General features: G+C 49.5%; 1 protein-coding gene across 1 annotated transcript in view; it reads right to left on the bottom strand.

The window, feature by feature from the left end:
- The window catches only part of DAP (death associated protein), a 63,959-nt gene extending 56,663 nt beyond the window's left edge, over nucleotides 1–7,296 (bottom strand). The window contains exon 1 of the mRNA XM_047094048.1: nucleotides 7,126–7,296. Coding sequence (XP_046950004.1) covers nucleotides 7,126–7,180 — 55 coding nt within the window. The 5' untranslated portion in view covers nucleotides 7,181–7,296. The remainder of the gene's footprint in view (nucleotides 1–7,125) is intronic.
- Between the last annotated feature and the right edge of the window lie 7,974 nt (nucleotides 7,297–15,270).

Raw genomic sequence — 15,270 nt, 5'->3', positions numbered from 1 at the left:
GGCTGTATAACCATACAAAGGAAGCCGCCCATGAAGGTCCAGTCGACATTTGAAATAAGCCAGCCCAAAGCTCCATGGCTCTGTCGAAGTCACTACACGTCAAGGCTCAGTCACCCCCCACCCCCGTTAGCACTTCATTTAATTTGGTTTATAAAAACAATGAACTTCATCAATCCCTCACAGCGTGTGTGGTGATTAATGCAGGAATAAAAAGTGGCAATAATAATAATAACTCAACACCGAGACAGATTCATTTCAACTGGCGATAACCGCCAAAATCTACGACAGCATTTATTGTGGCTGTTTTATCGCCGTCACTAGAACTCCTCATTTGTAAAAAATGCAAAGGCCAGAGTGATTTTTGCAGAAATCTTTGCAAATGTGAGTATTTTTAGGAGACATTAGGAAAAAAAGAACTCGGAATTTCTCTCAAATGAAAGAATCCCAGATGCCTCTTAGAAGCGCTGTGCGCACGTCAGGGGCATGATCCTGGAGTCAGATCCCTGGGTTCCAGTCCTGGCTCTGCCCGGGTGTGTGCGTGCACACGCACGTCTCTTCGCACGTGTGTGTGTTGCTGCCGTTCTCTGTGGCTCGGGGTGCTCCGTCTGGGAGGAAGGGGAGACCGTGCTCTCCCAGCAGGGGGTGCAGAGGACTAAATGACTTAGCCCATGTGACACGGCTCCCCCAGTGCCTGGCACGTGGCGAGGGTTCGGCCGGTAGCTGCTCCTATTAAATGGGTTTTAACCCTCAGCATCTAGTACTTAGACCTCCACAGCCTGTGTCCTCGGTGCTGTCCTTTCCCTCATGACAGTCACCTAAGATGTAAGACGGGATGAAGGTCCAGGCTTGTGGGGATGGGGGATGGGGGATGGGGGAGACACCCTGTAAAGCGCTCCGCTGATGTGGTCAGTTACCCAACAGCAGGACCGTTGTCAGTGTATCACCATCTAAGTGTGGAAGCTTCCGGGGAATCAGATCCCGGCTCATTCTTCAGCTTCACTCTTCCTCGCCATTTCACCATACGGCTATGTGCAGGCACCGTTCTCACCACTGGCCTCGTGATCTCCCACCTCACAGGTACCGCGGGGTGGATCCCGAGGGTGAGGCGGGGGGAGCCGGCGGGCCGAGCCAGCACAGAGCTGGATCCGGCCCTGAGGCCTGTGCCCTTAACCGCACCCTGCAGGCCTTTCTCTGCTTGGACCTTCCAGAATACAGAGAGCATCACAGACCGTATAGAAAGACACAGTGATGGCCCGGGCAGGCTCTGATTACTGCCACCAGGCTGGGGAAGACCATGAGTTTGACCTTCAAAGCTCTCTGCAGAGAGCTTCCTGCCTAAGGGGTAAAGGGAGGGGGGAAAGCATCTTCCTTGGTCAGACTTTGCCAGGGGGGACATATTGAGCACATTCTCCTGTGGCCGGGGCATCCCCTCAGGGGTCAGGGTGTGCTGGCTGTAAGGGGGTCGCTGGTGGCTTTCTCTATCCCTGCTCAGTAGCAGGCTAGAGGGCCCCACAGCTGGAAGTCGGGCAGGGGGACGAGAAGGCTCTCCCTAGGATTACTCCCGTCTCAGCCCCCGTTTCACACAAATATCCCCAAAGCACTAACTGCAGGTGTCCCAGCACATCGTGAAAAGTGTACCGCACCTTTGTTCTTACCTGACAAGAGCCGCTGAAATGTTATTCGAGGGAAAGCTAGTCCAGCAAAAAGAAGGGGTGCGAGGGTCCCAGAACCGTTCAGGTGGGAAGAAAAGAAACCAGACCAGAAGCCAGCCGGAAGCTGTAGGTTAGGAGCAAACCCAATAATCTCAGGCAGGGCAGGTGAGCCGGGCCCCCACCCCGCCCCCCAGGGCTGGGAGGTCAGGTGGAGATGGGGGCAAAGGAGCAAGGTCCACGGCAGTTAGCAGCTCCCCAGGAGCGGGCACGGAGAACTCACTGGCCAGCAGTCCTGACAGGGGCTTCCAGGTCCACAGGCGGCAGGGTGGGGGGGGGGGGAGTGTGTGGGGGGGGAAGCAATGACTTGTGCTAAAAAATGAGCCCCTGAAAAATTTCCAAACTTACCCCTGATGGTTTGATCCCTAAGAGAGCAGAGGAAGAATGGAGGGAAACTGCTATTCTGTGCTTAGAATCGAAGATGAAGGTGGCAAGGCCCTGACATTATACAGGGCAATCCGGTCACTTTGCAGGGGTGGAAATGAAGTTCAGGGTCATGGCGTGACGGCCAGGGCCTTGGAGCTCTGGATCAGACCTAGACAGGCCAGGCTGCCCTCTACAGCCGTGCGCGCTCCATTCTGCAACGGGGCCGTGACCCAAAGGACAAACTGCACGGTGACTGGACCAGGATGGGGACCCTGCTGGGCAGCCTGGGCCAAAGCTGAGGAGGGGGTGGGGGCAGCCACACGGGTATCCTTCAGTTTAGGGAAGCCAGTCCCTAAAAGTGCAGGGAGGATAGGGTCCGAGCCTGGAAGCCCAGCAGAGAAACCTGGCACCAGCAACTGGAACATAAGGCTGGACTGGAGCATAAGGCTAGGGGTTCGCTCCCCATCCCAGCTGCCCTTGCAGGTGGGCTGGAGCCACTGAACTGGGTTCTGGCCAAGGCTGGCTACAGCAGCCAAAGAAAAGTGATGCAGTGACACGTGGCAGTCACAGGTGTGACCGTAAGCCCCCACACCATGACCTACACCCACTGTCCCCTCCGCACAGGCCATGCCAGCGGGGGCCCCGGCCCCTGCACTTGCTCCTTGTAGGAGGCCGCCTGCCCAAAAGGGAAACAAACCTCGACCAGTTTAGCCCGGGATTCTGGGGTGTCTGTTAGGGCAGTGAGCACTATTGGACTTACTGATAGAACTGTAATTAATACTTCATACTTTTAATATAACTGGGACTAATACAGTACTTGATAGAATAGTGAGTGTTCCCTATATAAACACAAAGATTCCCCAAGCGGGGAAGGGGAAAGCATGTCCCGAACCAAGCACGAATGCATGGGGCGTCGTCCTGAATGGAAGGAACATACACAGAGCACGAAGCAAAGTCCTGAAGAGCAAAGTGAAACCTAAACTGTGTTTTAGAAATGCTGCGTTCCACCCCAACTTGAAGCGTCTGAAAAAAAATGCAGTGACTAGAAGGGTCTTTTTTTTTTTTTTTTTTTTTTTTTTCTTTTTCTTGGCATGTCAGGAGAGAAGGCAGACCTCTTCCCTGTACTCTTCCAGCGTTAATCAGTGACTGGGTTGAGGACACTGGGGGCAAGCTCGGCAAATCTGTGGCTTTATGCTTTAATACAATAAAAGACAAATTAGTCTTTCATTGCTAGCAATACACTGGCCTCGGTAACATGAAAAACCTTCTGGAGATGATTTAGGGAGAACCATCACCCACAATCTTTTAAATGCATCCTTAACTCACATTTGAGTGATTGATGTAACAAAGAATTCAATTATCGTGAAGTTACTAAAAAAAGTAGTCTACTTCCCGTTTTACTTTAAAAACAGTCGTGTTTATGTTTCCGTACGACTCAGTTCTAGAACGGATGGGAAGTCTACTTTTCAAAGAAAACCATATGTAAAATTAGTAACGCTCAAAGCTATCCCATAGATTTACGAGAACTTTACTGACATATGGTTTTGGCTACCCTGGGAGATGGAGGGGAACGGGGCCAGCAAAATGTATTGAAGAGTGAGATTTTATCCACGTCGCTGCCACAAACTCCCGAAGACAGGCAGAAATGAGTAATAGTGTGTCTGATAATTACGTTCTCCTTTCTGCCGTGGCGCACTGGTCTTGCTGTGTGATGCAACAGAACCTCGCTAATTCTAACTTTGCTAATCTGTATTTGCAAGAATGCTCATAAAACGACCGGTCTCAGCCCATTTCTCCGCAGATACTTTGTAGCTGAGAGCAGTGGCGGGGTCTCCAATCATTAAGACTTCATTACTTTTGCCAAGGGCCCGGCCAGGATGACAGGAGCACTGCAGCCTGGGAGGTGATGCCTCCACCAGTCTTGCCCCGAAGCTGGTATTTAAGGTGGTGGTTTGCGCCACTTTGGGGAGCTACTCCGTTTTCCTTGGTCTCTCCCATAAGTACAGGAGGCATACGTGTTACCAAACTTCTGTTTGTTTTTCTCTTGTCAGTCTGTCTTTTGTGAGCAGTAGGAGGGTGCTCAGCCAAGAATTTAGAAGGGTGGAGGGAACCACTGGCACACGGTAACACTCAGCACAGGCTGGTTACTACTTCCGCTGCTAAGATGCTACCTAAACTGGCTCACAGCCTCCCTGCATCACTACGACTCACTGGAGGTAGCTCAGAAGTTCAGGGACCTTGTGCATCCTGCATGCTCTGTCTGGGGAAAGTGAGAGGTGAGAAGAGGCTCGGCTTGGGAGAAACTCACTAGGGAGCTATTTATTATTTTGTGCCTGACACTGTGCCAGCCCCCGGGGATGGAGATCTCAGTAAGTCCCAGGCAGAAGCAAGGAGAAGAGAGGCAGATGGGCGCACGTAAGTGTGACAGTAAGGAAACGGAATGTCATAGGGATGCACAGGAGGGTCCCTGGTGCAGACAGCAATAACGAGAAAACACAAAAGAACATGAAGACAGTCATGGGAGAGAATTTTATTGTTTCTGATTGAGGATGTAGGCACAAGTCTTTGTCATCCAACTTAAGCACTTAATGAGAGGGTTCCTAAAGTTTTTAAGGTTGTTATTTGATTTATGAACGGTGCTCTTGGCTATCTTTGATGATTATTCTTTATTATAGCAGGTCTTTCTTTTCTTTTTCTCTCTCTCTCTCTCTCTCTTTCTTTTTAAATTTTTTTTTTTAATTTTTTTTTCAACGTTTATTTATTTTTGGGACAGAGAGAGACAGAGCATGAACGGGCGAGGGGCAGAGAGAGAGGGAGACACAGAATCGGAAACGGGCTCCAGGCTCTGAGCCATCAGCCCAGAGCCCGACGCGGGGCTCGAACTCACGGACCGCGAGATCGTGACCTGGCTGAAGTCGGACGCTTAACCGACTGCGCCACCCAGGCGCCCCTCTTTTTAAATTTTTTAATAACATCTACTCTGCAGAGCTTCCTACTCTCTGGCCGGAGTAAGCAAGCAGACCCTGAGCTTCCCTGCAGAGAACTCTGTGATCTGGGAGAGTGCGCTGAGGGGCACTACTGGGAAACAAAATACCGCAAGCCAAGCCGTAGAAAGCAAAAGGCCCCTTTCTAACCTGCGCCCCTGGGCCAGGATGCCAGGCCCTTCCTCCGACTCTGGCCAAGAGTGACCAGTCTCAGAAAATGCAGAATAACAGTGACAGATCCCTAAGCAGCTCCTTCTTGACTGGGAACCCAAAAGCTGAAGGACCTGTCCTGAAGTCACTTGAATTTACCTGTGGGGTTAAACGCCCTTTGGCTCTGATCCTGATGGATGGAAGGGACTGAGCTGAAGAGTGTCCTGGGCTTTCCCAGAGGAAGGTCAGCTGGCCCAACCCTCCCATTTCAAAGATTAGGAAAAGTAAGCCCCAGAGAAGTGACAGGCCTCAAAACTTAGAACCCCAGGTTCACTGCTCACCAGCACAAAAGTTGGTTCCTTGCACCTCAGGGCATAAATAAGCCATTCAGTTCGTAATTCGCAAAGCCTAGCTGTTCACAATTCACAGAAAATCAGAGTCCTTTAAGAAATTTCTCCCAGGGAGTTAACAATGTACAGTTTATACCTCTGATCTTAAAAATCTCCACATGGATATGTCTCTCCATGCAATTCAGTTACTGCTACGTGGATTTGGTATCATTCCAACAGATACGCTTTAATGCCACTCATTCCCCCGGGACAGGGGAGCCATGGGCAGACTAATGCCACATAGTCCAAGGACATGACTGCAACCGGAGGGGTTCCTTCCTGCAGAACTGCCCAGGTGAGCAGGCAGCTGGACGTGGACCCCTAGCAGGAGGAATCCAAGGTCAGAGTTATCTTTAAAAGAAATCCCTCTGAGGTCCTGTTTTTTGTAACTAATGCAATACAAATGGCCCCAAAGCCTGTCGTCCCCAAATCCCACGCCTCCTAAGTCCCCGCACGGCAGTCAGCCATTTTTCTTCCCTAGTGCCAGTTAGCTTTCCTGTTGTTGAGAGCTTTTTTCACCAGTGAAAAATATTACCTACTCTGGAATGCACCTTATTGAAAAACTGCTCTGTTGCCCCTGTTGGGGCAGACACTTAGTGTCCTAACGTGAGGACAGCAGATGGCGATTAGGCGACTCTACTGGAACAAGAATGGGCCCAAATGGGGCACAGAAAGCAGCCACGTTTCCCTAAGGCTTCTGTTACTAGAAGGCTGAGTTCATAACACTAACGTGTACAGTTTAGACTCTGAAAGACCCACACACACAGAGGCGCCGGTAGCCTTTGAGTCTCTCCCTGTGTCCTTCCATATGGATCGATTGTCATTCCAGAGACAGCGACCCATTTGGACAGAGTCGAAAGAACAAACGGGAACCCTGCTCCGAGAGGGAAGAGGTGGGCCCTAGGAACTTAAAAAGTCTGCTTAGATTCGTTTTTTTTTTTTGTTTTTTGTTTTCTCGAGAAAGCTGACTCTTTATCCTGGATTTAATTAACTTCCTTGGCTCATAAGTTCAGGATTTGCAACAACAACAAAAAAAGTCCGAGGAAAAACTTTTAAGAAAAAGCTGGATGCGAAAGAAAGTCGGGAAGGGGAGGGGGGAATCACACTGAGTGATTAATGATAAAAATTATTTCCGCTTCTCTAGTTCTTTTATCCGCACGAAATGCTGTCAGCCTACAATTAATCGTCACCACGACACGACACACATGGACTTTTCAGCGTTCCGGCTGCCCGTTTTCCTAAGACATCTGTCTGTCCCTTCTAAGTACGCACTCGGCCCCAACTTTCTCGGGGGAAGTTGTGCAAGCGACTTTCTTCCAATCATTCTGATTTGCATGCAACTCCCACGGGCTGGCGAAGCCGGGGGCCCTCGGAGCCCGAGCGGAGCCCCCGAGCGGCCCCCGCACCCCGCACCCCGCAGCCGGGGCGGACGCCCCCGCCCGGCGCCCTCTCCGCGCCCCGCGTCCGCAGGTTCGAGCCCGCCCTCGCGCCCCGCGGCGGGAGAGAAAAGTGGGAACGAGTCAGTACCGGCGGGCGGATGTCCGGCTTTCGTCTCTAGCTTCCCCTCGGGAGGCGAAGACATGATGCGACCGCGCGTTCGAGGGGCTGCGACGGCGACCACGGCGGGCTCGCGAGCCGGGAGAGGGGCGCGCGCGAGCTTGAGCGCCGGGCTGCGAGGGAGGCGCGCGCGGGGGGCGGCGGGGCCGCGCACGGAGGCAGCAACAGCGGTCGCCGGGAGGGGGCGCGGCCGCCGCGCGCCGACGTGGCGCGTCCCCCTTGCCCGCGGCTGCGCGTTGTCGTCACTGCGCCCGGCCCCGCCCAGCCGGCCCCGGCCCCTCCCTCCCACTCTGTGCACTGAGCATGCGCGGCTGGCAGCGCCACGTTGGAAGCTGAGGCCGCGGGCGCCGGAGGAAGAAGGAGGGTGAGGGTGGGGTGTTTGCGGTTAGAGGAGGCGGGGCTGACGCTGGCACAGACTCCGGCAGGAGATCGGAAGGGCCCAGCGGGAGGGTGGCCCCTTCTCGCGCCGCGCTTCACCCCGCCCCCCCGCCGGAGGGGCGGTGACGGAGGTGCGGAAACTGCCGCCGGGGTGGCGCGCGCAGGGGGTGATGCAGGTTGTCTGGGAACCGGCCCGCGGCCAGGTGTGCACACCCAGCTCACACTTGGAGCGACTAATTATGTGCGGAAATGAGACCCCACGTGGGACCGACTAGGAGCCTGAGGATTGCAGGGATTTGCTCAAAGACCCTGCATTTGGGAGTGCCCCCCGCAGCCCCCAGGAGAAACACAGCGCTGTGAAGCCAGGGACCAGGACTGAGTTCTTGCGCTGCTGCCTCTGTGCCCCCCGGCGTGCTGTTGCGATGGATCTGGGTTCTGTCCAAAGCTGATCCTTAGCCTTCGTGCCCTGCTTCGCATCACTCCCGCCTTCTCAAGCGCTTTGCAATTGCAGGTATCCTCTCCTGCACCATCCATCCCGCCTTGCCGAATTAGCGTTCAAACATGCCCAGTGGCTTCAGGAAAGGAAATACCACCGTCTCTCTTGGCTGTACATCCTACCCTTGGCAATACAACTGAGCAAAGAGGTTAAACACCTCACTCCCCCTTTACCCCTCAGCCCAGTCCAATCCAGCTGCCCCCGAGGTTACCCTCAAACAGGCATGGTTCTTTTATCAAGGTTACTTATGACCTCCATGCTGCCCAATCCGGTGCTCACCTTTCCATCTCATCCTACTTGGCCTGTCAGCATTGACCTGGCTGACCGTCCCTCTCCTCCTTAGCCTCCTCCTAACTCTGTTAGGTGTGTTGGCTTTTCTTCTAGATTTATAGACGTTTGAATATTCTAAGGCTTATCATTAGCCTTCTGTCTGGATCTTGCGTTATGGCAACATGCAGGCCCATGGGTATGACTGTCATTCATTTACTTACGGATAACAAATCTGCAAACCCATTTCTCTACCCCTGTTTCTCCACTAAGCTTCAGACTCCCACTGTCTCCTTGACCTCTGGGTGCCTAACCCAACGCTGCCCAAGTGTGCATCACAGCACATATGCATGTTCTACCCACTGGGGCTTTCTCCCCACATTTCAATAGCATTAATAGCAACATAGTTGTTGGCCAGGCGGCCGTCGTGATGTAGTTGTCATTCTTTTACATTCATTCACATCAAAACTCGCAGACAGGTGTCAGCAGCTTAGAAGAAAATCCGAAATAAACAGCGGAGCGCTCTTTTTAAGAGGTGAGCCATCACTAACACTCTAAATGGAACAGTGAGAAAATCCACAGACACTCTGGATATGGATCCTGAATGGAAAGAACCTTTAAGGATACCTAACCAATTAATTGTATGAAGATTTTCCTTTTTATGTATGTGCATGAGTGCTATGTAAAGACTCACGTCTTAATAATTCTGAAAGAACCGTTTCTAAGAAGTATAAAATAATTCTAGAAAACACTGTGTTATAGTTTAATTGGCAGCATTTTTGCCCCTAGTGGGACATAAAGCTGCATGTGAAGAGTGATGACGTCTTCAGGGGCATGTGGCATTGCTAGGGTAAAAGAAGGAGGCTTCTGACGAGGGAGTCAAGCTACTCAAGGACCTTGGTGGCCCCACTGGGCTGCCCTGAGGCCTGTTCTGGGACTACGCTGACTGGAACACTCTGGAGTGATAGTCATGTCTAGTTTTACATGTTCAAAGCAGCATTCCTGATTCTCGCACCTAGCCCCAAATACCTTTCCACCTAGAATAGCATCCGGACTACGGTGTGGGGTACCTGCCTAGTCAATAGCATTACTACTGAAGAAAATGTGGTTGTGTAAGGAACTTGGCTTGGAAAAAAACCGTCTGAGTTTTTCCCAGCCTCCCTTGCAGCTAGGGGAGGGCACGTTCTGCCATGGAAATGTAAGTGGAGGTTTGTTGGGAGATTTGTGGCAAAATTTTGCACGTTTAGTGTGAAAACTGCTCTTTCTCGTGTTGACCTCGTGGCTCACACTGCTCGAATTCAGACAGCAGGTGCAAAGCAGAGCAATCCTATTGCAACCGTGAGGCAACTAAGGGCATGAATGCCATGTGCTCAGGGTGGCAGAATACACGGGCTTGAGGTTCTTGGTCGGGTGTGTGGGGGGCGGGGGCTCCGCAGAGCAATGGACCCGCTTCCAGACCATTTAGATCAAGTCCCTGTGGTTGGTGTCTTTACATGTGGCCAAATGCAACCCCCAGCACATGTGGCCTCCCAGGCCCTGTGTGATGGGGGCTGTGCCCGCCTCTAGGAGCTCATCTCTCGTGGCCTGTCTGGCCACCCTGGCCTTTCTGATACTCCTCGAGTGTGATAAGCCAATTCTTCCCTTTGGGTCTTAGCATTAGCCATTCCCTCCACCTGGAACTGTTTCCTCCAGATTATTCCCCCAGAATCCTTATTGTGGAACCAGCTTTTCCATAGGGCCTCCCCTGCCCACCAGATCTGAAGCAGCCAGTTAGGTACGTGACTCTCATCCCTTTGTCTTCACGGCACCTCATCCTCCTCCAGAATCCCTCATCCATCTTCTGGGTGTCAGCTGTCTGTCTCCTCTGACTAGCACTGGTTGAGTGCGAGCCCCAAAAGAGGAGAGACCTTGTCCAGTTTGCCCACCCCATGCTCAGCACCCAAAACCAAGGTGGGCACATCAAAAGCGTTCAAGGGATGCCTGGGTGGCTCAGTCGGTTAAGCATCCAAGTCTTAATTTTGGCTTAGGCCATGATCTCACCGTTCATGATTCTGAACTGACAGCGTTGAGCCTGCTTGGGATTCTCTCTCACTCTCTCTCTGCCCCTCCTCTGCTCGCGTTCTCTCACAAAACTGAGATAAATAAACATTAAAAAAAAAATAAAAAGCACTCAATGGATATTCTCGCTCATAACTCCAGAGCATGGATGCATTTAATTTCCCACAATTGTTACCAAAATGAAGAGCAGTGAATGAGGACTATGCAGAGAATGGCAACATCAGTACAGATGGCCGCTTGTCCTTTCTAACATTTGCTCCCGCCGTGAACACGTTTGTGTATGCATGTGTGTACGTGCATGCGTGTTTGTGTGTGTGTGTGCGCTCACATGCATATGCATGGGCGTGTCCAGCCTCACCAGTCCCAGATGCCTGAGGATAAATGCCAGGCACCACCCATTGGAAAGTTTCTATATGGCCATGCACACTCAGATTTTGTTAGAATTGCTGGGTGACTAATCTTATTTGAAGCTCACTGTAATTCTGAGAGCAAGGCAGTTTTTTACCAAGAAAAACAAAAGCAAACAGAAAGAAGAAAGGATTGTTGGGTTGATATGGGACACAACCCTCGACTGCACACTGGGACCAGAGCTGGATTTTTGAAGCCCCAATACCATTTTCTCCCACTGTTGACCGCCTTCCAAATAGAGTTTTGTGAGCTATTTCCCCCTTCTCTAAGTAGACTTGTCCAGTCCCACATGGTGCTGGAAGAAATGGTGCTGAATGTAAGATACTTCTTTTTCACTTGATCTTAGCCAAAAGGCCGAGAAGCGATGAGATACTTCTTTTTCAATTAAAAAATTTTTTTTATTTTAGATGAGAGCGTGCAGGGGAAAGGGGCAGAGGAAGAGAGAGACAGAGACAGACAGAGAGAGAGGGAGAATCTTAAGCAGGCTCCGTGCTCAGCTCGGAGCCTGATTTGGGGCTCGATCCCATAACCCTGGGATGATGACCTGAGTGGAAATCAGCAGTTGGACACTCAACTGATGGAGCCACCCAGGCACCCCTGTAAGATACTTCTTAATGTGAATACTGTAAGCACTGGAAAAAGTATTGGAAGAAGGAACAGAAAATGCAGACCCTCTTTTCCATGTGTGCATGTTGTACCCCGGGCTACATCCCTGGAACTTTCTGAGCCTGTTTCCTTATCTGCACAATCCCTCAGAGAGGTGAACACTAACCTCCCCCAAGACTGGTGTGAGATCAGGATTGAGTGCTGCCTGTGCTCCGTGTAGCTCTGCCTCACCACATTAACCGTCCACGAGATCCTGAGACCCAAGGACTTCTCCGCCCTCATTCATGGAGAAACCCAGTCTGCGAAAGGCCAAGCATGGGAATCGGTGGCTGGTACCTGGAGACCCGAGAGAACCCCGTGCTGGCCACCGTCCTGCCCTGTAAGCCTCAACATACCGTAGAATGTAGTGTTACTGCTACAAAGGGAGTTTTCATGAGAATTCATGGAATCCATGAGCTATCCTATAGCGTATTGAAATAACCCCACCTATCAATCACTGTGGTGAACATTGCTTCTTTATTCCAGACTGGCCCGTACGTTATGTCTTCTCGTGCTGTTTGTCTGATGGATGAGAGTTTTTATATTCGTACTCACTATGCAGAATTTGTTTTCCATTGTTGATATTGCTCAGAAAGGGAGAGCAGCATTCTTGACTTTGTAACATCCAAGGTATGTCTTACTATATTATGGAGGTTTTAAATAATATTAATTTGAATATAACTTCTATGACACCCCCCCCCACACACATACAGTACCTGAAAAGAATATGCATGTCCTAGAGCCAAATAAAAATCATAGAACACCACACATCTTACACACACACACACACACACACACACACACACACGAGGAATCCTTTGGGATTTCATTGGGCTTCAACTTGTCAGTCACAGGGTAATTGAGAAGCACTTTGAGGCATTTTTCAAAAGTAATTTAACAGCTAATAAAAGACACGGAGGTCGATTTTAGTCGCATATGAGGTTACCCTCTGGCTAAGGATGTTTGAAGAAAAAAATAAGCAGCGTGAATCTTGGCAACACATTTTTATCTGTATTTGGACGTTAGAAAATAGAAGCCGCAAACACGATGAGAGTGCTACTGTTGTGAATACTGATTTCCCACGGAACCGCACCTGCTACGGAGGCGATTTATGAAAAGTGTGTTCCAGCAGGGAGAAATGGCGTGGGGGGGTGGGGTGGGCAGGGACAATCTTGTTTCCGGCTCTTTCGCAGAGTCATTATTTGACCTTGCACCGCATTTCGTGATCGTGGTTCCATAGTGGAGGCCGTAATACGAATCCTACTCGGGGATTCAAACAGTTATTCAATATTATGTCTTAGCATTTATCTCCTTATATAAAATTCTTACAAGGGTGTATGAATTGCTATAAGTAGAAAAAATAAACATGACAAAGGCATCAAGAATAAAGAGGCTTTCAGCAAGATAAAATCATCTCAAGGGAGTCTGAAATTGAAGAACAACATATTTTGGTTAGCTTTTTTTTTTTTTTTTTAAATCTATTCAGGATTCAGTGGTACTAGGATATTATTTTACCCTTTTCCCATTAAGAAAATTCAAAAGTTTCCTCAGGGAGAGTATGTCATTGTTAGAGAGCTTAAGTGAAAGACGAACAGGATGTTGGGGGCTGCTTCTGCCTTTCGGCCGTGAGCCTCTGCTCACACCGTCCATGTGGGATCGGTCTGGGAAGGAGAATCTACAAATGGCGGAGTGCTCGTCTCGGGGGCTGCAGACCAAGGTTTGAGACCCAGCCTGATCACACTATGTGTGGCATTGGGGAAACACTATCCTCTCTGGGCCTCAGAGCCTCCTCCCACCCCGCCTTAAAAATGGGAGTAATCATACACCCCTCTAGAATGTTTACAACAAGTGCATGGGATCACATATTGAAGATGCTTGGTAAACTTTAAAGAACTAAATACAAGTCTGCCCAAAGCACGTGACTTGTTGGAGATTTTAGAGAAATCGCAAAATAAACCTATACTTGTATACTCAAGAGGGAATGAAAGTGGAAAAAAAAAGCAAAAAGCGTTTCAGTATCGTAAAAAAAGATAGTTTTGACCTCATAGCTCCCCTGAATGGGTATAGGGAAACTCCAGGAGTCCCTGCACCACATTTTGAAGACTGCTGTTCGAGATCATTCTTTACACACATTGATTTAAGATTAAGAATAAAAAAGCATTTAGGTTAAAAAACAACCGCCACCCTGTAGTTGGTGGAGATGTCAGCCTTACGATAGGCTCGAACCGCAGTGCCATCTGGCATCCCCTAGAGTGGTCCAGGTTAGCCGGTGGGCACTCAGGGCTGATTCACAGGTGCTGGGCCAGCCAGGTCAGATGCGGGGGTGGCGTGGGCTTGTCTTCCCAAATGACAGCTGCAGCCCCCACTGGCTGGGCTTCCCCACTCCCCACCGCTGTTTCCAGACGGGCAAAGCCCTCCTGTTGTGCTGCTTGCTTTCAGAAAAGCAGTTTGAGAAATCTTAGAGGTTTGATAGCCTTACTGACACCGGTTTTCAAAAGAGCTGTTTTCACAGGCTTAAAAAAAAAAAAAAAAAACAAACAGATATAATTGACATATAACATTGTATAAGGGTAAGGTACACAATGTGATAGTTTGATATATTTTGAGATCAAGAGTCAGATACTTAACCAACTGAGCCACCTAGGCACCCCAAGTCCGTACTCTTAAACATCTCCCCAATTCCCCCAACCCCCAGCTCCTAGCAACCACCAATCTTCTCTCTGTTTCTATGATTCAACTTTTTTAGATTCCCCATATAAGTGATATCACACAGTAGTTGTCTTTCCCTGACTTATCTCACTTAGCATAATGCCCTCAGGATCCAACCCATGCACATCCCATTAACTAAGGAAGTAAAAAACCTGTACAATGGAAACTACAAGAGTTTGGTGAGAGAAATTGAAGACACAAACAAATGGAAAGGTTATCCCATGTTCACGGATTAGAAAAATTAATGTAATTCAAAGGTCCATACCACCCTAAACCATCTATAGATTCTACGGGGTCCCTGTCAAAATTTGAATTGTTTCTCACAGAAATAGCGAAAACAATTCACAGACTTTTAAATAAGAAACGGCAGAAGATCTCAAAGAGGAGGCTATTGGCCATTTCTTTCCCCTCCAAAGCTGCGGGTTGTGCCTTCTCTTAATAAGCACCGATGTTTTGGGGCGCCAGGGTGGCGCAGTCGGTTAAGCGTCCAACTTCAGCCAGGTCACGATCTCGCGGTCCGTGAGTTCGAGCCCCGCGTCGGGCTCTGGGCTGATGGCTCGGAGCCTGGAGCCTGTTTCCGATTCTGTGTCTCCCTCTCTCTCTGCCCCTCCCCCGTTCATGCTCTGGCTCTCTCTGTCCCAAAAATAAATAAATGTTGAAAAAAAAAATTTAATAATAAGCACCGATGTTTTGACTACTACATGGGAGATATTTGGATGCCTTTCATGTAAGAGCATTTTTTATAAACACATTAAAAAATAAAATTAATATACTTTAGAAAACCTAAATAATAGAGCAATGCCCAAAGGAGAATTTGGACACTTCTTGGTGACACATGTCCCCACTTCTTAATAATCCTATCAGCATTAGGATGATAACATTTAATAACATCTGGCTTCCAGAAAAAAAAATAGATAAGGATTCTTTTTAACTGTCTTATTTTGTGCACTGTCCCTCAGTTTATGTTAGTCTGATGTTTCCCTCATTCCCTGTTATACAGGGGTTATGGATTTTTGGAAGGAAGACCATGGAAGGGAAGCGTCATTTTCTCTCCACATAATTTCAAGGGCACATGCTATCAGTATAGGTTATCATAGGTGAGGTTATATTATAGATTTAAGTTAATGTACTGGTACGTTCAGCTATTTATGAGG

This window comes from Lynx rufus, unplaced genomic scaffold, assembly GCF_022079265.1.
Source record: "Lynx rufus isolate CCGP_SWC_20201006 ecotype Redwood Valley unplaced genomic scaffold, mLynRuf1.p SCAF_1, whole genome shotgun sequence".
NCBI lineage: Eukaryota > Metazoa > Chordata > Mammalia > Carnivora > Felidae > Lynx > Lynx rufus.
Note: the sequence above shows the minus strand (reverse complement) of the source record. Positions and strands in the feature narration are given on the sequence as shown.